This window comes from Stegodyphus dumicola, chromosome 11 (genome assembly GCF_044657685.1).
Source record: "Stegodyphus dumicola isolate Sdum_Otavi_A_Nest chromosome 11, ASM4465768v1".
In the NCBI taxonomy this organism is placed as follows: domain Eukaryota; kingdom Metazoa; phylum Arthropoda; class Arachnida; order Araneae; family Eresidae; genus Stegodyphus; species Stegodyphus dumicola.
The window spans coordinates 57,955,625-57,980,809 of NC_140778.1; the positions used below are offsets into that span (position 1 = coordinate 57,955,625).

Consider the following 25,185-nt stretch of genomic DNA (forward strand, 5'->3'; position numbering starts at 1 on the left):
TACAAAATTATAAAAAAGACTAACTTGATTATACAAGTTATCTGTCGTATAATTTTGATTTTGTATGATCTTTTATTTTTGTAAAAACACTTTGAGGTAATGTACAATGCCAAAAACCAGTTACCCAGCCAACGGAGGTTTTTTTATATTTGTACCTAGCACCCCCCCCCAACCATCAGCAAGTAATCACGCTGATCTGTTGGCGAGAGCATGCCATAGTTTTAAAGTCAAAGTGTTCATGTTCTAAAAGTGTTCATGTTTTAAAGTCAAAGTGTTCATGTATAATTGTATTATTTATATTGAATTGTTTTTTGAATATTTATAATATTTGTATTGAAGTGTAAAATATGTCAATCTTTAATTGCCTACGATGAAAAGAACAAATGCACTAATATATTATTCATAAATTGTATAATCTATTTCTTTCCTAAGTTTTATATGAAGGAAGAAAAATTTAAAATATTTTCTAATCAAAGCTTACTATTATGAAAACATATTCAGTGAAAAAAGTCCATCACATTTGTGAACTATCAACATGCATCATATTTGTGGACTATCTGGCGTTTAGAGATTTTACCAGATATTTTCATGCTATTCGAACTCTTTTATGAAAAAGACTTTCAAAAAACAAAATGGACATTGTTAACAAAATTAAGGACTTTTGTAATTATAACTTATTTATTTATCAGTATTTCATATTTATTATGTTATAGTTTTAAAATTAGTCATATATTGTATATTTATTTATAACTCATAGTTTTAATGTTCAAAATTTCATATGCTATACAGTCAAAATTTTATATGAGAAAGTCATGAACTATGATAGACCATAGTTAAAGCTTGTACGCTATGTCCTGGATGTTTTCATATCTTTTCTCATACTTTTGCGTTACTAATGTACTAATGCTTTTCTCACACCGGCCTCTACTTTTGACCGAGGGGGGGAAGATGTAACACATAAAAAGAAAACAGATCGCGATTTATCTAGAAGCTACTTTGTTACATAACCTCTTCATATACATGCTGCGTCATAAGTTCTCCAAGACAGATGCCTTCTCGCCTTCGTCCTGCTAACGCCTCCGCTATGCTCCTCTTTCTTTGTTAGAACGTTATGACGTATTAAAGTTTAAAGTCAGTCGTATCTAATAGTTCAATTACTGAATAAGTTATTTGAGTAACTTCATCCGGAAAAAATCATCTGCTCTAAATTAAAATAAAGATATGCTGTTAAAAATGAAAAGTCCTAAGTCGTCGTTTTTCTCCGTGGTTCAATCATCCCAGCTTTGTCAACCATCTGCCAAAACGTGTAATGGAATAGCCTCACCATTCACCCACGATGTGTTAGAATAACTAAAAATATTATATATATATATATCTTGTTAATGATCTGATTATACCTATTGTTAATATTAAAAGCTTTGTTGTCAATGAAACCTCTGAACTAAACTCAACTGATCAAGTCTTATATAATTTTCCCCTGTCCACTGAGAAATTTCCAACACCTTTGCATTCTTGCAGTTGCTGGACAGCACAGACTTACATAGGGTTGGATACAGTTACATAGAGAATGGAGCGGTTACTTAAGTATAGAACTAACAGTTATATAAGAACAGGACTACAGTTAAATATCGACTCCAAATTTGGTGACTTTTAGGGATTTGTAACCAAATTTAGAGACAGTTACCAAGAGCACTACCAGCTTGATGCCATCTCACTAATTTGGCAAGACAGCCATTTAACTCAATGTTAAATATACTTATTAGTATAAATTTGCTTTCCCAGCAATGCTTCACATTGTTGAGGCCTTTCGTGTTACATTATGCATGACACACAATTTGCATATAATTTCAATAAAAGTATTTACATATATTCAAAATTCATAACAATATAATTTTAAATGTAGGCTTTTGATATTCATGTTGGTAACCAATAAGATGATTGCTTATAATTTTAGAGCTAAATTTTCCTGATTGATTTGATCTTTCTAACACGAATTCCACTTTTTATATGCTCAACCAATTTTCACGTATCTCAATTTTCACGTATCTTGAATTTAGCATTTCCTGATATTTCCAGACAGTGGAGCTTTTATGGTATATCATGGCAATAAATATCTTGAACTTTCAAAATTATCATGCCAAAATTTTGTTTTAATTATGGATATTAGATAGCATTTTAAAAATAATATACTATATAGTCAAAATAAAAACACTTATTCAGCAAATATATTTAATGGAACTTGGTACGTGAATTAGACTACTGGTGTTTCATTATATTATCTTGACAGTCACTGGTTGACAAAAACTAAAATAGCTAATATTGCTAAGAATAAATACAGCTTGATAATTATTATGGAATAATTCATTTGTGCAAACTTTCATTCCTGATCAACGTGTAGTCACAGTACAAATTACTGGAAAGGCTGCTATACGATAAATTTTTTATCAAAAACAAATTCTTTGAAACTCAAAAAAATATCCATAAGGAGCATATATATACATTTATTATTTAATTTTACAATATGGTAAACTTATTGGAAAGTTCACCAATTGCAATGCAATTGTTCATTACAATGATAATTCAGAATATTCATCAAATACATGCCATTTTGTTAAACATCATTAGTTATAATATAAAATTCCACTGCTCATTAGCAGTTTTCAAGCAGGGTATAAAAATAATTATGTTGATATTTTGATTTTCAACAGGAAACTCTAAAATAGTGTTACTCTGGAAACAATGCAAATACATCACTTAAAACACACTTTTGATATGCACATTCTTCCATTATATAAGTAACAATATATTCACTCAAAAACTCGCCCACGTGTTCCTTTCAGTAAGCTGGCTTGCAAATAATAACGTTATAAGGTAGTAGTATAACATGTGTATGTAACTCCCTCAAATGTTACTTCTTGTATTTAGTACATATTCTTATCAGTTTAGAAACAAACTGTTAGATTAGAATGATAAATAAATCACTTATATTATTGTCTTGTAAAGTATAGTATGTACAAGATGTTCATATAAATATTTGTATGCACCTCTTTTGTTTTATTCAATTATTTCAGAACTTGACTTAAACATTTTAACATAAGTACAGTCAAAAGAGAGCAGCATGAAATTGATAAACAGATTTCGGAATGGTTAGAGAAACAAAGGATATGTCTTTATCCCTTTTTTGCAGCAATTTCACTTTTTGTTTGATGGACAACATACTTTTGCTTTGTAGATCCTTTGGCAGCTCCAGCATCGGAAATTCTTTGACATAATCGAAAGTTCAAGCTTACTTTTATAAAATTGCTATAGCAGTCTGCAAAAAATAGTAAGCTGGATCCAATTCGAAGATTAAGGAACAACGCAATCTGCAACATTAACTAAAATAGATATTTAGATAATTTTAGCTTAGCTTATACCGTCCGTTATACAATAAACACTCATGCGTAAACGTATTATGCGCATGCGTAAAAGTATTACACGCATGCGTAAACGCCTATGCTCATGCGTAAACGCACTATGCATTCACGTATGCGCAGAAAGTTTGTAGCTTTGAGGTCCGGATTATAGATCATTCCGGATTATAGGTATCCAGATTAACGACTTTTGACTGTACTTGTTGAAAGCTTGTTATATATTGGTAAAATTCACTTTATATACTGCATTTCAGTTAATATACTACATTGCTCTGTTCCTTACCTTTCTGATTTCAACCAGTTAATTACTTTTTGCAGGCTGTTATTATTACAGTATTACTTTCATATTACAGCAATTTTTATAAAATTGGAATAATAATATGAAAGTATTAACAGTTAAAACATTCATAAGTTAAACTTTCAGTTTTAAGAGTTTCACATGAGTTTGAACTTTCAATTATGTCAAAAAGAATTTCTATTTCTGGAGCTGCAATAGAATCTACGAAGTGAAAGCATGTTTCGAAGTCCATTTAAGAAAAAGTCGAATTGCTGCAAAAAATGGATAAAGGTATATATGTCTCAAAATTATGTGAGGAGCATTGGAAAGACAACTGTATATGACTTGAGAAAACAGAAAAAGGAAATTTTTGAATTTTATGTGGATTCTGACACTCCATTCACAATGAATAAGGGAACAATTATTTGTTATACTAAAAGTGACGATAAAGTGATGACTGAAAGACATCCTTGCAGCGAGCAGGCCTTTTAGCATCCTTGCAGGACCTTTCTGAGCATCCTTGCAGGACCCGTCAATGCTCACTGCATCCTTGCAGCGAGCATCGACGGGTCCAATGCTAATGATTCAAGATAAAATATTTAATGAAGAAATTCACTTAAAGCTGAAAGCACGAATTTGACAGATTAGTTAACCAAATTTAAAAATTGCCATGGTATAAGGCAATTAAAATATTTGGGTGAAATAAAAATGACTAAAACTTTCTGGTGAAAGTGCTTCAGCTGATACTGAGCTATTTGCAGATGAATTCACCAAACTCGTTAATAGCGAAAAATCATCTCCAAAAGAAATTTACAACACTGAAGAAACTGATCCTTTCTGGCAATATGTACCCTGAAATACCTGCCTTTTCTGCAATTTTTTTCAAAGGCGGACACGACTCCACCTGCCTCGCAATAACGAACTCTGACGTGTTTCCCCTTCAGCATGAATGGATTTTTCTTGGCATTCTGCCAGATACAGATCCCATCACTTTGGGTACAAGTACTTGTTGGACAGTTTTTACGACTAGCGTCTACATCCCAAAACGGCAGCCTATGAAAGAGGCGATTCTATTATTTTCATCGGGGAGTAGGGGAGTTAGAATGATTTTCTGAGGAATGCAATGGCAGTGGACTATATGTTTGCTTACATTTGGAAGTTCCAAAAATATCTAAGGTGGATTGCCTTAGTGTCTACAGTTACTTACAGGGAAATATTAGACAGTTTTTTCGGTTTGCTGATAGACGGCAAATAGACAATTTACCTTTATAATCCGTGTTTATCTATTTAAACTTCAGAAGATTTAAGATGAAGAGAATATATTTAACACAACAGAATGCAAGCTTAAGACTTGTAAATCTTTTAAAAAACAATACATCGATAATTAAAAATATTATTTATAGTTCATTATTAAAAATTTAACTGGTATGTCATATATCAGGACTTAGGTTGAGTTTTTGCATCTATATGGCCCACAACGATGTCACGCGCAATTTAATCTATTGCGGCGTTTACGCTGATGCGGCGTTTCTGTGTAATTTTAATTTTTTTCCTGCCATTTTTCTTGAGTGCAGCGTTTACGCTGATGCGGCCTTTCTTCCGGAAATTACGGTATGTAATTTACCTGCAGGTCTTTAGTATTTCATCACAATAAACAAATCACCTAATACAGGACAAAGTCCCGGATGTCCATTATCCGGAATGATCTATAATCTGGACTTCAAAGCCACAAACTTATGCATGCGTGTAATGCGTTTACGCCTGCATGTTTCATGTTACGCATGCACGTTTAACACAAAAAATGAAGCAACTTAAACAGTTTACACTGAAAGAAATGTTTAATAAAGTAAACAAATAAATATTAAGCTTTTTTTTTTTTTTTTTTTTTTTTTTTGTAAATTTTGATACCCTTTAGATTATACTTGCTCTTTATTTCATAAATTACGGTTTCATATTTTTAATTGTATAATTTCTGCATGCCATCTTACCAGATTTAACCCTTTGACGTGCAGTGGTCGCGCCTTGAAACCACCATTTTCCAAATTTTTTTTCTCCTCTTTTTCCGAAATTTTTGAGTGAAAATGAATTGATTACTGATCATTTACATCTAAATAACACAAAATGACTGTAGAATCATATATGTTTTAGGTATTAATACTTCAGATCAGATGCCTTTTAAAATTCATTTTCTATGAGAGAAAATAACTTCCTTTTATTAATATAAACAACTTTAAATTTCAAAAGTTAGTCATCGAACATGATGATTTCTATCATAAACAATAAAAAATTGCAGTAATTAAAATGCATATATAAAAAAAAACCTCTATATGTCTGGCATTTGCTATGTGGTTTCAGGGCACGACCACTGCGCCTCTAAAGCATTGTGTCACAATGCTTAAATCCTCTAGAGAATCGGTGGTCGCGCCTTGAAATCACTGGCGTTTGGTTGCTTTTCAAATAGAAATGTTTATTTTTACCCGGATATAGATCAAGGGCTTTGAAACCACAGAGTTATTTTATTACTAAACAATTACATGCACCTGCCCAGTAAAAAGGTGTTTCTTTTCCAAATACTTTTCTATGACATCAATACACTTGCTCCCCATGCTAGTATTGTGATTTTATACATTATTTCCTGTGGTTTAAATTTAATGTAAATATACTTTGCTATAATTAAAAATAGAAATTGCATAAAAGTTTTATTTAAATAAAAAATATTTTCTGAATATTTTGGGACGAAGTACGAATAAAACATGTATGAATGAGAAACGAACGATCCATACAAAGCAAAAAAGACAAAGCCCCCCCCCCCATTAACATAAAAAACCAAAAATTTCATGTGCCAGATGAAAAGAAATGAAATAACGCTGGACATATACCAGTGAAATTTAAATCCAGGCAGTGTACATTTTCTAGCACAAGGAAGAAACCTCATAGAACAAGACGTATGTGCGAAACGTGCAATGTGGGTCTATGCATGAACCAAAGAGACAAAACATGATTTGAACAGTGTCACAAAATCTTTTTTTCTTTGAAATAAAAAACACTGCATTCTTTTTTATCCTTATTTTATTTTTTTAATCCATTTATCCAAATATCCTTATATTTTCTCTCCTATAGAGAAATTACATAAATGTTTATTTTTAAATTTTTTCTGACGATTTACTTTATAAAATAATGTAAAAAAATTACATATAATGCAATTCTTACATACATTTTTTTAAAATCTGTTTTATTGGAAACACGCGGAGAAAATGGTGAGTTTTTTCCCTCTACTACATCAGTAAGTTTCAAAATTCTAGATGTGCGGTGGTTTCACAGTGCGACCATTCCCCGCAGAACAATGGGCAAGAGTAGATTTTTTTAAATCCATATATTATTTGTCTCTAGGATCATAATATTCAATTTCTAGAAATTTTAGTTAAAAAAATTATAAAAATAATATTGCACACGTCAAAGGGTTAAATTGATGATCTATAATCTAGAAAAGCCCTTAATCCGTAATCGCCGAAGTTCCGACGAGTGCGGATTACGGACTTTGTACTGTATATTATTTGATTACAACTAAAAGATTATCATTAATTTAATAGCTTTGATGGTTAAACTCGGAAACGTTTTTAACACAAAGAACATACAAGTTACAATACACACACGAGATGAAACATTTAGCACTGCTCCAGAATTGCATCTCAGAAGTATGTCAAAGTGGTAACAAGCATAGATCACCACAGTGCATTTTGGTAGGTAACAGATGTAACACTAAATATGAGTGATACAAAAATCTGTGGAAAGTTACATCCAGTGTGAAAAATTAAAATTTTGGAAAAGTAGGAAGAAACACATAACACATCATGGCAGACTCTGAATAAGAGCAACAATACAAGACTTTTCAATCGAGGTCGGTATAAGCAGCTTTAGACTCTTTAGGACAGAATAGATAATCAAATGCAGTTTCAAGTCATCATTAGTTAAAAATAATATAATTTGCATGAATGTATTTTTTTGCTTTAGAGAAAGAAAAATTAAATTATGATTTATTTTTCTCAAATCGCAATTCAAAAACTTCGCCACAGCGTCAGCATACGGTATACCTTTGAACCTAAAATTATGCCGTTAAATAGATCTTTTATTACCAAGAATTTTCTTACCATTTAATACTGACAATGGTTGTCATTCAATTCAAATGACTTGACAGCAAAAAATGAGGTTTCTTTGATGCGTACACAAATCTTTACTACACTGATATATAAATGTTGACACTTATTTAAAATCTCAAAAGATAGAAGTCTTCTCTTCTGGTTTAGGTCAACACATATTTTTCAAAATACTCTGCTGTCCAAATGAATTCTTACATACGTGACAGTTTTCTCTCTTCTGTTGGAACGCATACCTTAATAATCCTTTATTAAAAATGAACCTTTCCATACCTTACACACAAGTATTCTCTCCTCTGTGAATACGCGCATGAGTGTTTAAATTACTCTTTTGAGTAAATGACTTCTTGCATATTTCACAGACATATGGTTTCTCTCCTGTGTGAATAAGCATATGCTTGTTTAAATCGTACTTGTGTTTAAATGACTTCTTACATACTTCACACACATGAGGTTTCTCTCCTGTGTGAATAAGCATATGGCTGTTTAAAGCACACTTCTGACTAAATGACTTCTTACATACTTCACACACATGAGGCTTCTCTCCTGTGTGAATAAGCATATGGCTGTTTAAACTACTCTTCAGATTAAAGAACTTCTTACATACTTCACACACATGAGGTTTCTCTCCTGTGTGAATAAACATATGGCAGCTTAGCCTAGACTTCACAGCGAAGGACTTCCTACATACTTCACACACGTAAGGTTTCTCTCCTGTGTGAATAAGCATATGGCTCTTTAAAGCACCCTTCTGACTAAATGACTTCTCACATACTTCACACACATGAGGTTTCTCTCCTGTGTGACTAAACATATGGCAGTTTAAAGTAGACTTTTGACTAAAGGATTTCTTACATACATCACACATATAAGGTTTCTCTCCTGTGTGAATAAACATATGGCTGTTTAAAGTACACTTCTGACTAAAGGACTTCTTACATACTTCACACACATGAGGTTTCTCTCCTGTGTGAATAAGTATATGGTTGTCTAAAGTAGACTTGTGATTAAAGGACTTCTTACACACATTACACATATAAGATTTCTTTCTTGTGTGAGTAAGCATATGCTTGTTTAAATTACTCTCCCGGCAAAATGTCTTCTTACATATTTCACATATATAAGATTTCTCTTCTGCGTGAGTAAGCACATACATGACTTAATGATTTTTGAATGAACTTTTGACTTAATGATTTCTTAAATACTTCACATACATGATGCTTTTCTCCTACGTGAATAAGCAGATGATTGTCTGAATTAATCTTTTAACTAAAAGTCTACATATCTCACACATAAGATGCTAATTCACATTTTTATCCAATGTGAATCAGCATATGCATCTTTAAAATACTTTTTCGACTAAATGAAATCATACAAATGGGCTTTGTGTTCAGTATGGATATGCACATGCTGTTTTAAATATTACCTCTTGAAAATGATTTATTACCTTGTAATAAAACATGAACCTAGAAAATGTAATTTCAGAACAAACATAGAACATCCCCCTTCTAGAACATTCAATTTCTGTACTATATTGATAACTGTAACTAACATTTTTAATATAACATAACTTGCTACATATTTTATGATGAATTTCCTCCTCTGAAGGGATGTAAAATGGACTGCTTAAGAGAAATTTCGGTAAAAGTAGTTCTAAAATGGTTCGCCCTAGCACTTCATGTCTCATGTAAATACAAGTGTCTTTCTTTATAAAAGAATCAACACAAATTATTCATGTTACGTATCAGCTGCTTGATATTTGAATACCTTGATTTCCAATAATGTTTCACTAAATATTATTCTGTGCAGTCTTAAATATTACCTAACCCACAACATGTAATTTCAAAACACGAACATAGATCCTCCTCCTCCTAGAACATGCAATTTCTGCACTATATTGATGAATGACATTCTTAATATAACTTGCTACATATCTTGTGATAAATTTCATCCTCTGACGGAATGTAAAACGGGTTGCTTAACAGAAATTTCGGTAAAATTAGTTCTAAGATTGTTTACTTTAGCATTTCATGTTTCACGTAAATATCGTAAATATGCGGTTTTCTTCATAAAAGAATCAACACAAATTATTCCTGTGACGTATCAGCTGCTTGATATTTCAGTGCCTTGATTTCCAATAATGTTCCACTGAAAAATAATTTCTTATAGTTCACAAAAATACGACTTCCTTCCCGAGCATATAAACATCTTTAAACAAGAATTTGTAAAACTGGGTCACATATGCTACGTTACGGCGGCCTGAAATTTTTCTACAGTTGCTAGCCAATGATTTATAGCTTGAAGAAGTTGCATGTCACATTAGAAAATTAGTAACAACTGTTAAAGCTTACACGGAAAAGAGTAATCGGCTTTCAAGCTTTAAAAGTATGAATCACACTTCAGCATGAAGTAAACTTTAATTAAAGGCTCACATCATAGTTTTAAACAGTCACCTTTATTAAAAAAACTATAACTGCAGTAATTATTCAACTAATAAAATCGGTGAAGGAATTCGGTTGTTGACAGAACCTTTTCACGAGCGAAAAGGGGGAAAAATCAGAGGAGTTACGAAATTCTCTGCGTTGTATTGAAGATATAATAACATTCTCGCCAAAAGTTATTTCGCGTCATCCGCATATTCTTATTTTTGGAATTGTGGTTGACAGACAGACAGACAGCTTGTTTTGCACCCGCTAAGTCTTTCTGTACGGATGGGCGAAAAATCAAGCTTAGGTGCCAAGGAAAGGTGGGCAATTTGGTATTTCAGAGGAGAGTGAAAAGGAACTTCGTACATTTTGTACGAGTTTGAAAGGCTAGGAAGAAAAGATGGGACAAATTAAAATTTAAAATGAATAGCCCAAAAAAATAATAGAGGGGGAAAAAAGGGCCTATAGAAAGAAAAGGAAAATATTCTAAAATACGATTGTGTCCATGAGTGTAATTAAAAGGAGAAGAAGCTGTCTTCATTTACAATAAATAGTGTCTCACAGGTGTGTTTGTGTGTGTAGTGAGTGTGTTTGATAATGCTGAATAGATGTGATACTGTGGTCTTGGCTACTAATGTTTAAAATTACTTTACGATTAGAAACAGCATGAATTATAAACAAATAGCTAAGTTTATTGCATTTTTTTTTCCAGCTGCAGCAACCATGCAACGAACTTTTAAATTAAATGTTCACTGTTTGTGTTTTCATGTATAGCAGTGCTGCAACTAAACTCTGTACTTTTCTCTCAAGTGAAGTGAACTGATTTGTTGTAGTTAGTTTTCCTCGTTGCTTGTGCTGTTAGAATCTGTCTGATATCTGAGACCCGACGAAGGAGGCTTACCCGGATATTTACCGGCCTCAAGGCAAATACTCTCGACACACGAGTGGTATTGACGAATGAAGGGTTATTGTAATTGGCTATTTATCGCCGTACTGGTTATTTTTTGTTATCATACTTTTACGTATGTTGTAATTGCTATGTGAATGAGTTTGGGGAAGTTTTTACAAAATATTTACGACTCTTCTCTTTAGTGTTATAGTATAGTAGCAAGAACTTAAGATTATCATTATACATACGCGTGCATTAAAACTAATCAGTCTACTCAAAAAATGCATTAGATATGTGATTTTACTCATGCATTATTTCTTCGTACATACACAAATAGAAATATATATTTGTGGGATATATGTATATAATATTTGGAGTGTGCAGTAGTTTTTAAAATGCATGAAATTTATGAAATCAGATTGAAATCTGTGTTATATTTTATTATCTATATAATGGAGAGATACTTATTACTTATTTATTACTGAATTAATGGAGAGATACGTTTTATTATATTACGGTTTTATTGTTAAGTGGAGTAATCTTTGAAATATTATAAAAACTGTATAATGGATTGTTTTGCTAAGCAAGTTTTTTCCGAACATTACGCTCTGTTAACTCTTTGTTGAATATGTCCACTGTATTATGAAAAGAAACCTGCATTGTATTAAAAACATATTTCCCTAAAAGATTTAAGGAAGACAATTATTGTTCATTTTCTCAAATACTTGTTTTTATATATTATGTAATGAATGTGGAATTTTTATGATTGCAACCTTTGAAATCAATCAAAAATAAATATTTAGGTCAAAAGAATTGTGTATGTAAAAAAACTTGTCCACATATATATTTTCATGTTAACAGAATTTGTTTTTATATATAATGAACAATTATGTCAGAGTTCATCAATGCAGAGATTCCGTGTTGATTTCTACAATATTTGTCCTTACAATCGTAAAACTGCATATTTGCAAAAAGTATAGATATATTTTCTTTGAAAATAAAAGTAAGACTGTTAAGTAGTGTCTTAGATATCAATTGTTTTATCTTTATTTACAAATTAGGACGTAATCAGCAGATTACTGAGAAAATTTAGATGACTAAAAACTAAGGAATTTTGAATGCGAGAATGTTAGATAATTTTAGATACAGATTTTATTGCTTATTACTATATTTAACTACACTTATTATTGCAGCTTATGTAAAATTTACTGTTTCTGTTTAAAAAGTTGTTCTTTTTTACATCTTTTCACTTTTATGAAGAAAGTTGGAAAGCAGAATTATGGTGCAACATTTATTTCATATAATGCCTGCAGAAAAGTAGGACCAATTATGATGTAACAGGAAAAACAAGGAAACCAACAATTTTAAGGAAGTATCTGCAGATATCAATTTTAACAGCTAGGTATATTATCCTAAACATTAGTCAAGGTGTAACAAATTTTTAACTTTTTGACCCATTTGGGCACCTAAATTATAGACAGTGATCTTATAGATTCAAATAATTAGATATTAATAAGTGGTCTTCAACCTGTCTCCTATATCTTGCACAACCAGATATTTCACAACTCACTTTACATTTTCACTGCCATCTCCTTTACAGTTTCCAATGGACTCATTTTTTTACACCGAATATACATGTACTTCTATCTACATAATCTATGTAGTCATCATATGATTGTTTCTTTTATTTATGTTTTATTTCTTAAGAAATTGATATGATTTTAAAAAAGGACAACATTTATATTATAAGAAAATGATTTAATGAAGGTGACCCTTTTCTTTTTACAATGAAAAAGAGGACAAAAAGCGAACAAAGCAGGACATTTGTGTCTTCACAAAACTTTTTTAAAGCAGTCACACGAACCGTAAAACGACTAAAATACAAATAAATTGTTGTTATTATTACTTCTACATCAATTGGCATGGCAGATGATGCCATGTTTATTGCATTTGACAAAATATGTGTATTACAACCTATGCCTAGTGTTTTCTTTTAGAGTAAATCTGGTAATTTTTCATAGACATTATTTACTCCTTTTGCATCTTTTCCCACCAAAATTTGTATTTGTATTATCTGCTGTTAGTGCAACAACTTTATATTTCAAATTGTTTTTATTTATTACTCTGTATAGATGGTTCACCAAAATTTCTTCGCCCTCAATAGACTTTAAATTAAAAATTTTTATGCGAGTGCTCTTGTTAACATTATAATATCTTACTAGTATTGGATACAATTTTGTTTCATTATGATTTAATGCCTCAGATAAAACTGTTATAAATACTGCATTTTTCAAGTCTTCTGCAAGTATATTGTCACAATTATTATACTCAGAGTATAATAATTATACAGTGAAAGGAAATTTGTATTTGCATCAGATGTAAATGTGAACTATAATATTATAGACACATTAAAATAAACAAAGTAAAGTGCGCAAAAGTGTGAGGGTGCATGACAAGTGTGGCTGCGTGATGTTTTGATATGCCCAGAATGTGCTGTCTGTGCATTTTATAATCATGTTTTTTCGAACTGCACTATCACCTGACCATTGACGTGTAACATTTCGAAGCAGCATCTTTAACTAATACAGAGATAAACAGATTAGTTGTAAAATATTGAAAAGGAAGACAGTCGGCAGGACACTTCTTAAAGAAGGACAGAGTCTACCAAAGGAGGACAATTGGTCTCCTTGCATGGTGGTTTGCATGTAACATTCTTTTCATTGTTACCTCCTGGGGCATAGCTAGAGGGGAGTGAGGGTAGACATATGTCCCTTGGCTTCCCCCCCCCAAGGGGAGCCAAACTGATGTTACTAAATTTTAAAATTAAATATTTTCTGTTCTTAGCAAACAAAAGGGGTTGCGAAAACTTCAGCTGGGCACTGAAAACCTTACCTATGACTTTGGTTACATTATCAGCTTTAAGATTTTCCCCAGGCAGATTATTATAATTCTCATACTGTCTTCGGACTAGTTGTAAGACATTTTAGCTCTGTGTATTCCTAAGCATATTTCATTTGTGATAAAATTTTCGTGGTGAATCATTTCCATAAGTTTCTTCAGAGTATCAGGTATGAGTCAATATTTCAGACATTAGCATCTGAAACACAAGCACAGAAGCTAACCATACAGAAATAAATGCCAATGATGATTTAATAGCTGTCCTTTTTTAAAAAAAAAAAAGGATTCTATATAATATCCTTTAATAAAGGTTAGTTTTTCTATATAAATTCACCTTAGCTGCTTCATTACTTTTTACCATTTTTTCTTATTAAAGATTTTACAGCAGTGCTGTCCTTTTGCAAAGTGGAGATCTGTATTAAATTTATATTTTTTTAGATATGTACTGTTAAATATAATTTAACAGAAATTCAATTATCCTTCATCCTCTCAACATCAGTTTTTACTATTCACTTATATATTCTGATGGACAGAATGAAACCCCCAAAAGGCGAAAAATAAAAATAAGTAATAATAAAGAAAAGGATTTAAAATAAGCCATATTGTGATAAATATGATTATTTTGTCATTTTATTTATAATAAAGGAATAAAATACTGTTTTAAAAACAAAACAGACTATGGAATGAAATTACATAGAAAAAAATTTCCATAAAAAATGACAAATGGTCAAATCAATAGTCATGTTTTTCCTGAATATATAAACCTTCATATCCAGCATATAAAATTTTAATAGAAATTTCTATCCAGCAGTAAGAAATGGTATTGACCTAAAATGGCGAGGATGAGTCATGTTAAAGATGTTTGATATTTATTGTATTTTGTGTAACGATTGTAAGTTATATATTTCTTAAATGCAACTTATATCATAAGAGCTTGCTTTTGTTTGCATAAAGGCACAAATCCACATACTATTAGACGTACATCCATTTTGATGTTTTCAATGAAAGCAAAAATACCAATCTGCAGTTTGAAAAATTAATCTGGCTATTTAATTATGATCTGTACATTACTTATAATAAGTATAACATATAACACATATGAAATTTTATTATTGTACAAAATCTTTGGTAAAACAATTTTGGAAACTTCTGAAAGTTAACAGTAATTCTGAGAACATAAAAAAGCTTTATTATTGAGCATTAATAATATGTAGTTATTTTCTTGTTTGAGCAATCTAAAAGCTATTAAAAGAAACAGAAATTGAAAAATCATCAGGAATCATTATATGGTTATCTTAGGGAGATTTCATTACATTTAATATAACTTATGTAATAGTTTACTATTTATATATGTATATGTGCTATTTCATCACTGTGTGCTAACATAAGTTGTCAATAACAATTATTAAATGCAGTGGTTTGTGAAATGGTTAGAAGTTTTGATTTTACTGCTTACTTATTTATAATTATTGATCATTTTTAACAGTTACAGTGAAATCATTGGGGCAACCACTTCCTGAAAATGAGTAATGTTTCTATTATCATAAATCAATCTTCACAGAATTTATTTTTAAATATCTCTATAAGATGATGGATTCCATGAAAGATAAAAGCCATGGATGCCCTTCTTGCAGAGATTTCACTGTGTAGATATTTAGTTATTGCTATTTCATTACTCATTATTTGCTTCTGCTCTCTCACATAAACTATATGCATGATGCTTAAAAGATTTTCAGAAATATGTTTAATAAAAATTTATAATTTTAATCCAATAGTATATATTATTAATTTTTTTCACATTTCAGAAATGTTTAATATGGAATTTTTATTTACTTTCTCAAGGGGGGAAAAAACTTAGCATCATGATGTGTTAATGAAATAAACATCCTGAATTTTTTATTCATACATAATTTGTCAATGCAAGTTCTCAGATTTAATATTTAAAAATTATGGAAATTTTTAACTTTTTTTAAAATAAAAATTCTTGTTTTTAATGTAATGAATCTCATTGCTAATGTTGGAAATAAAGATAAAATTGTACCTAACAGATGGGAGATTTCACTGATATGAAGTTATGAAATTATTCCTGTTAGCATAGAGCTTCTGATAATAGTATTCAGACTTACTAATACTATTTCTAATATCTAATAGTTTGAAAAGACAATAGAACTTTGTTAATTCAAAATTTGTGATAATTTAAATTTAGATATATCTTTCCCTGATGAGTTGTTTTAAAAATGGATACTAACTTTTCTTCATAAATCAAACATAACTTTGATAATTCAAAATTTGTGATAATTTAAATTCCTCTTTCCCTGATGAGTTTGTAGAGGCATTAAGTTATTTTAAAACAGGAGACATGAAAAATGAGCAATGCCCTCACCGGGAATCGAACCACGGACCTCTCGAATATCCGCCAAGCATGCAGACCACTACACCACGAAGGCACACTAAGAAGCTGGGAGAAATACGTTGTATACTCCACCTTTTAAAGGACACTGGGGATTAAGGGATCCAATCACCAAATTCTGATGGTGGAGAATCGTCATCAACCATCATTTTTAGTTCAGGCGGCACTGTAGAGATATTGTTTTTTTTTTTTTTTTTTTTTTTTATGCAGGAGAAGTAAAAAATTAGCGACGCCTTCACAGGGACCTCTGGAATACGTGCCCAGCGTGCTGACCACTACACTACGAAAGCATGCTAGGAAGCTGGGAGAATTACCTTATACACTTCCCCTTTTAAAAGGTGACTGAGGTTTTATGGGACCCACTCGCCAAATCCTGGGTGTGGAGAATCATCATCCACCACTCTTTTAGTTTGAGCGCCACTTTAGAGACATTATGTATTTTTTGGAAGCAGAAAAGATGAAAAATGAGCAATGCTCTCGCCGGGAATCCAACCACGGACGTCTGGAATACGCGCCCAGTGTGTAGACCATTACATCATGAAGGCATGCCAAGAAAGTCGGAGAAATACCTTAAAATTTTTATCAAAAATGGATACTAACTTTTCTTAATAAGTCAAATTTCCTTGGCTGCTGTAATGAAAATTTCAATCAAATTTTCAATTTACTCAAAATTCAGAATTTTGAGTAAGTTTATTTTTCCTCCTACTTTTTCCTATTTATCCTAAATTCATAGAAGTTGTTCTAACTTCTCAGGAGATTCTAATCGATTGAAACCTGGAATGTTAACAAATATGTAGAAGTCTTCGGTAAAAAGTGAACTTCCCCTTTTCGTCCTGACAACCAACTAAAATATTGTAACATGAATACAAGCCAGTATCTCAAAAATCCTCCACAAAAGCATCCCTTCCATTAGCAGATGTCCCTTACACACTTTAAGTTAAATGAAACACTTCGAAAAACTTAAATTACCTTGGTATGTAATTTAAGTTTTTCGAAGGCAGTGTTTCGTAAATATTCAAATTTTTTACACATAACAGTAATATTTGTAATAAATATTTAGAGATATCATGTATCATACAGCATTATTTATTAGGAAAGAACACAATTCTTGGTGTAAGGATGCTAGCATATGAGAACACTGCAGCTTGGTTTCTTGATCAATGCTATATCTTTTGGTACCTCTAAATTTCAATAGTAAATTATTAGTGCTATGTAACTCTTGATCACCTTGGCATTAATTAAATCACACTGTTTCCTTTGCTTGGTCCTAATACTTATGTAATGTGCCGTATATGATTTCAGAAAAAAATCCAAGCTGTTGTCAAACTGAAATGAGAAGCAATGATATAAGAAGCATGATTGCCAGTGTCCGACTTAGCCTAAATGGGGACTTTACCAAAAACTTTTTTGGGACCCTCCTATGCTTTACTGCTTCAGTAATAGACACACGAACTTTTTAGATATATTTAAATTTTTCTAGTAATAAACTTTCTAGTCGATTAAGAGCCCTTCTGTGCTGTGGGGGCCTGGGGCAACTGCCCCATATGCCCTTGCCTTAGTCAGGATCTGATGATTACATAACCTACAAAGTACATATTTGAGGACTATATTTCCCACCTATTTGAGTCCCTACTGTCATACTTTGCTTTCTTCCTTGAAATTGGTATTACACTGCTAGCTGCTCAACTTACTATACCATGATTGTGGCATGCAACAAATGTCAAATTTGCCTACAGTACTACATGGTGGGATGTGCAAATAGTTAATGATCAGTATTCTAGCGCATGCACACAAAGCAGGTATGAATAACATCTGCATTGTGTATAATTGTAAAGTCACCGCGATTTTCATTTAGAAATCGCAACTGAACATCGGTCGTTTGAGTATTACGAATATATTATTATAAACGAAAAACTCCTACCAGCACCTGTCAGAAATCGACTGCTCCAGGATTGGAGGGTTTATCGGTTCACTAGCGCCTAGAGGACAGCCATATCTTTTCGTCTCGGCTTTTGCGGGATTGTACAATCACTTCACGTGCCCTGAGTCAGGAATTTGCCTCCTCATGTTCAGGACTACAAGTGTCTGCACAGACCGCGCTATGACGTCTGCAGCACCACGAACTGTTAGGACTGCGACCGTTATTGCGGGTTTCAATTGTTGACGCAGCAGAGACAGGCGTACATACCAGTAGATTGACGAACGACGATATTGGACACAAGAGTACCACCACATCCTCTTTGTAGAGGTTCTGCTTCAACATCATGATGAAACTCGGTTCTGCGTCAGCCATCATGATGGACGTATCCATATATGGAAGTGTAGCAATTTTAACGCCCAAAAGCAGAGTACTTTAACCATCAGCTGTGTGCATTTAGAATAATTATATGATCATCATGAAACATGCAAGAGGAATGAGAATACAGAAATGAAAATACGATGGAAGCCTATGAGTCTACTCTTAGTCACCATGCATGATTGGTTTCAAATTGATTGAAGAGCATACTTCGGAACACTCTTTTGCAAAAAATCCAAGCACCATGAAGGAAGTGGTTGTTTTTGATGAAATTGAATATATGTATAACTGATACACAGGTAATAAACTGATTAAAAGGTCAAGGTTATAGTACCTGTTCATGGCTTACAATCACCCATTGAGTGTTCAAGTTAGTAGTTGGTCGAACCTTCTCTGGCGGCAATGCATGTTTGAATTCGTCGAGGCAAGGAATGGTAGAGGTTCCTAATGTCATCCTGCGACACATTCTGCCAAGCATTCATCAGTTGTCGCTCCAGATCTGCGATATTTTGTTCTGCCCGAATCTGGCAGCCTACCATGCCATAAAGATTAAAATAGTTCCGACCCGGCAATAAGCCATACAGTGTTGAATGCTGTGACACCAAAGGGTGTCTAAAAACTATTTAGCGATCACTCAGCCCGAGTCAGACCTTGGTAGTATCATTACGAATCCCTACCGCGCCTGAGCGCGCACTGAACAGAACGGTGCTTCTAGTCCTGTGAAGGCCGCTAATTTTCTCCATATTCCACTCCCAACGTATGCGCAGAATAAGTGAGCAGGGTGGGGGAGGTCAGGTCCAATTAACCCGCATAAGTAGAGCAGCCAACTCATGCATTGCCGCCTCTTCCCTACGTCGACGAAGGACCCACGGAGAGGGACTGATAAACATGGCCCAAGAGCCCTAAAAGTGAACTCCTGACGATTGAAAAATAGACAACTGTAAAAGAGACAACTATTCACTGACGGCAATGAAATTATGCTCTCGGAAATATCTCTTTGCAGTACAGTGTTTTCATTGATAAGTCTGAAAACAGCTATTAGCACTACAGCTTACCACAATATCGCTGCCGATCACATTCACTCAGGACCAGGATCGGAGCCTGTGCAGCCGTACCGGGCGGTAGCACTTAGGGAAGACAAATTTTTTAGAATTTAGGGCGGCACTGGGTGGCAGAAGTTAAGACAGTAAAGACTGCACCGTGCGGCAAAGAACCTACCATTGGCCCTGCGTACACTCCTTCATTGATGCTATTCCACCAGATGCTAATGTTAACTTTCAAGAGAACGATAGTCACCGTGCATAATTGATCTCATATTGGCTGAAGAGCATATTTCGGAACATAAATAGTTTCCGTGCCAACTCAATTCTTTGGTTTCAATCCCATAAGCACTTTCAGAAACAAAATTGAAACATAATTTCGAAACTTGCTGACAAGAGTTTTTAATTGTTGATCAGGTTTATGCGCGTTGTCAAATGGTTGTAACTGTCGTCCTAACACGCCTCATGCATACATATCACTTTTGGGAAAAAAACTGAAGATCTGGCAAGCAAAAGGGAGGTTGTAATATTAAACAGACATTCCTTGGAAGCGTTGGCCGCATGCAGCTGGCTATTATCTTGCTCAAGGATGATCGCTGACGAATGCCATAGTTTTGGCAATACAGAAGTTGGCAGGATCTTGTCCATAAATCATTGGGCTCTTAAAGTGCTGCGAAAGATCAGTAAAAATTTGGTTATTAAGTAAGAATTTGGCTGCCTAGATAATAATGCCAGTATATACAGAGCTATGGTTGTTTTACGTTGACAAAGGGTACACAGCTCACTCGGACTTCTATGCTGAATTAAGGTAAGCCAATCTTCTTTCACGTATGAATCCCAAGCTAACGAAAATCATAATTCATCGCAGAACATGATCCAGTTCTAACCCGATACATTAGAAAATTATCAGCCGCAACACCAGAATAAACGTTGCTCTCAATGCCCCTCTCCGGGGATCTAAGTCGGAAAATCGGGAAGCTACTGTCTAAGATCTATACATAGGCAGTTTCTGCCACGTATAATCAGTCTTTACAGGACTAGAACATACGTTCATTCAGAGGATGGTTTAGGACCATATGGCACTGTCTTGTCTGCCTATTCACTGTAGGTCGCAACATGGTTAGATATGAGGCGTTTTCATTGGGTCATTGGCTCTTCGGTCCTCTGGTGCACTTAGTAGATGGAACAACACATCAAATATAATCATTGCTACCGGACTGGTACCCAATCGGAACTTTTATTGACTGAGCGTTATCGTTCGTGCAATGTAATATATATAAAGCCCGTAGGAACCCGCGGGAGTTACGTCCGCCTGAATGGTCTCCTGCAGATCTGAGGATTTTTTTCTGAAAGTTAATCCAGGGCAGGAGTTCGTCTCCAGTGTTCTATTCTGCTCTCCATGCCTAGGAGTTATGCATATTGCAACAGACGCCGAAAATTCAAACCACCTTTCCTTACAACACTGTTTTTTAAAACTACACGTCTAGAGTATGTAGGTAAGTGATGCTGAATGGTAGAAGCTTTCAACTAATTTGCAGTAACTCTTGCTATCCCACAATCCTTCCCAGAAACTGCCATTCTAGCTCTGCGTCTGTCCTTTTGGTGATTCTGAATGCCTTATTGTAATACTTAGTAACAATATAGTTCTAACTGTACTACACTCTTGTCAGAATTCTGGTTCTCAGGTCAGACGATGCATCAGTAAGATCAGTCCGTTCCTATGAAAGTGGTAATGCAGTCGCTGTCGAATTTATTCATTTGGATTATATTGAGTATTCGGATACATTCTCATTAGCTAATGCTAACAAAACTGTGAAATAAGTAGTCAAAGTTATAGAACGTTGACACGTTAGTCGATATGCTTAACTGAATAAACCTTGCTCAGGCAGTTTTAAGTAAGACAAGAGAAGGCTTATATAAGCACACTGCTTTTTTCGGGAAATGAGCTTGTCTTCACCTACACTGCTGGCCATTAAAATTGCAACACCAGGAAGGAATGATGTGACGAACGATAAAAGCACGTGAAAGGAAGAAGAAGAGATTTGGTATCAAATGGATTAGAATTTAAGCGCATGCAGGAGGGAGAAAAGACATCTGACGCATTGCATAAAAAATGTTGTATAGTGGATTTCTCATTCGAAACGCGCTTTGTACGGCCAGAGTTTTCTCAGAATATAGTGTTATGCCTCAAATATTAAGACGAAATTTTTACCAGCAAGAGTCGGAATTCGGTAGAGGCAGGATTGTTTGCCATAGAGAGTGTGAATTATCGTTCCGCGATATCGCCCGTCGCACTGGTCGACATCCAATCACTGTCATGCGAATATATAATCAATGGGTTGCTGAGGGTCATACTGAACGGCATGCAGGATCTCAACGCCGTCTCCTGACTAACGCTCGAGAGGACAGACATATTGTGAGGTTAGCCTTGAAAAAAACCGCACAAACACATAACGAACCATTAGTTAGGAAATGTGTATATTTGTAGTACGCCGAGTATCCGCTCGTACGGTGCTTCGACGTTTGCAGCAGAGCAGTGCTTAAATTGCACCGGAGCCCAGCTCTGGTATTTCTCAATTTTTAAGCTAAATTACAATTCTAGCCGGAGTGCACCGGAGCCCTAAATTAGAAGGCTGCGGCAATTCTTTTATATAACTGAATAACAATTTCCGTAGAAATTTTAACTCGAAAATTTTATTTTTAGCAATAAAATTATATTAAAAATCGATTATGACATTTTAATTTGTTGCTTTACATTTTAGTTTTAATTATTTCAATAAATAATAATTAATTATATAATAATTATCAATTAAATTATAATCAATTATATAATAATTGTTAATTGAATAAAATCTATAAACTTTAATTAAATAGCTATTAATTAATTTGATTATAATTAACTGTTTAATTTAAAAATTATTAATGAGTTTAATAGTCATTTAATTAATTTATTTACTTTTATTGCTCTTTGCTGGCGGTCTTCCATAAGGCTCCGGCACTTATAATTTTAAAATTTAAGCCCTGCAGCGGAGTGAACTATCAACACGATGACCGCTACTTTGGCTTCCCTTGAAAATGCAGCATAGAGAGAGACGGTGATTCTGGTGCACCAAACGACAAAGCTGGATAAAAGAATGTCACAATGTTGTCTTTTCAGACATGACCCTGTTCAGCGTGCAATATTCTGATGGCCGTATATGTGTCTGGAGGCAGCGAGGAGATTGCACGTCGTATACCATACAGTTTACGTGCAATAAATATCTTTTTTGTATTTGCTTTTCTTCACGGTGTTGCTATTTTAATGGCCAGCAGTGTACTACTGAAGTGTTCCTAACCGAAACATGTTTCGTTGAAAACTGCGTCTCGCATAGCTAGCGAGATAGTTTTATACTTAAATGAAAATGTTTCGTTTGAAGCACTGTTTCTCGTTTGATTTCTCCAAAGAACCGGTTTTCATATAAGTCAACTGATCAAACAATAATTATATATTCGACGTTGTATGCATAGACGTTCTTTCTGCACCTTCCCACGCATTGGCCGTATTCTCAAATTGCACATTAATTCTTCTAACACTACATTTCCTGAATGTTTACGCCAGCCCAGAAATTTTATGAGTCATTCATTTTAAGTAATATAGTCTGCTTCTTATTCGATCTATTATTTTTCTTCCAGTCTTTTTTAAATTGCTAATTCTTCATCGATTTAATACATAGCACTGTTGATTTATGTCATAGTGAATGAACTTCATTGCATTTTTCTGTGATTACATTTCGCTTATTTTGTGACATTGCATCCCCTTTTTTTGCCAGAAGCAATGAACTGTTTGTGTTTTCTGAAATATAAATCCTAGATAATTCATTGCTATGCAGCAACTTGATCAATATGGTTCAGAACCGACTCACTTGTGCCAAGATTCGAATTTCAAATAAGCTATTTTTTACTGTTATGCTTAAGCACATTAAGGACACTTGAAATCTGTCAGTCCAAAAGTGCTCTGATGTGGATGCTAGAAAGGAAACAAAAGGTGTAAACCACAGGAATCTGTCTTTTCGGGTTTTATGTATCGAATCTAAGAAATAATTACCTATACTGCTGCAACATAAACACCACAAGTAACAGGTATAAAGTTGCACTATTATGATTATTCAAGATCTTTCCGCATGTAAAGACTCAGAATAAGTTAACACCACACTTATTGATATGTATAATATAAGCAAATGATAATCTCCTTTTCATCGAGTTAGAATGTCATACAATAAACAGTCCATGTTGAAAAGCATCTAGCTAATTTCCTGGTCTTAATCCCATATCAAGTAGAGTTAAACCTGACTTATGCAACTTGAAGTTACATGTTTTTTAAATCATTTTTTAAACTCCAATATATGCATACAACCAATGATTGCATAAGAACTCTGATGGACAAGTGGTATAAGCAATGTACTAACTTACATTTCACAAAAATTTAGACCAGATTTTATGACAGCAATATAACTAAGAATGCTTTAGATGTATGGAAAAAATTTAATGTTGTAAAGGGCAAAATTATTTTGTTTCCCAGTTGCTTAATGATTTCACTCCTATAGATACATATGCCAGTATTGGGCTCAAACACTACTCCTGCATACTCCTGCATATACATGCAGGAGTAATGTCTACATGAGAGTGGAGTAGGTCAAACACTACTCCTGCATGTATATTTAGTTTATTAAATGAAAACTTTAGTTATCTTCCCTTTTTTAAGTGTATTATGTAAATATAAATAAATATATATATATTCAGAAACAGGTTTGAAACATATTGACATAGATATTAGATTTTTTTATATGTACATATACAGTATTCTTTATTAGTTCAAAACTGAACTTCACAATATCATCTTCTAAGACACAGGTTCCCAAACTTTTCCATGTCTAGCAGTTCTAAAAAATTATATTCTTGCAGCCCCTAACAAAGTTTCTAGGGAGGGTGAGGAAAAAGAAAACAGTTATGTAATCAAATTTTAATAATAAACAAAAAAAATGGAACTAAAAAAATATTACAAAATTTAATATTTGCATAAATTTTTCAAAACAATAATTAATAACTATTTCTGTTCCTCTGTATTGGATATTTTTTTCCAAATTGTGGCACTTTATTGTTAATAGCAATTCGCATATCTGCTTGTGCATCCAAGCAATTTCTGAATTTTGTTTCGATTGACAAAAGAGCATATTTCACAAAGAATTCCTTCACATGCAGAAAGGCACAATTTCTTTTGTGATTGTTTTCATGTCTTCACAGAACCAAGACATCTTCCATTATAGCAACACTATGCTGTAGCACCCAGACAGGATAGTAGTTAATGACGCTGCCTATCATACCAAAAGGTTCGAGTTCAAATCC

At 33.4% G+C, this 25,185-nt stretch overlaps 1 protein-coding gene across 1 annotated transcript in view; it reads right to left on the reverse strand.

Moving 5' to 3' along the window:
- Positions 1-2,485: 2,485 nt before the first annotated feature.
- The window catches only part of LOC118190335 (uncharacterized), a 78,031-nt gene continuing 55,331 nt past the window's right edge, over positions 2,486-25,185 (reverse strand). Inside the window, exon 10 of the mRNA XM_085826292.1 lies at positions 2,486-9,004. Within this exon, the coding sequence (XP_085682418.1) occupies positions 8,119-9,004 (886 nt within the window). The 3' untranslated portion in view covers positions 2,486-8,118. The remainder of the gene's footprint in view (positions 9,005-25,185) is intronic.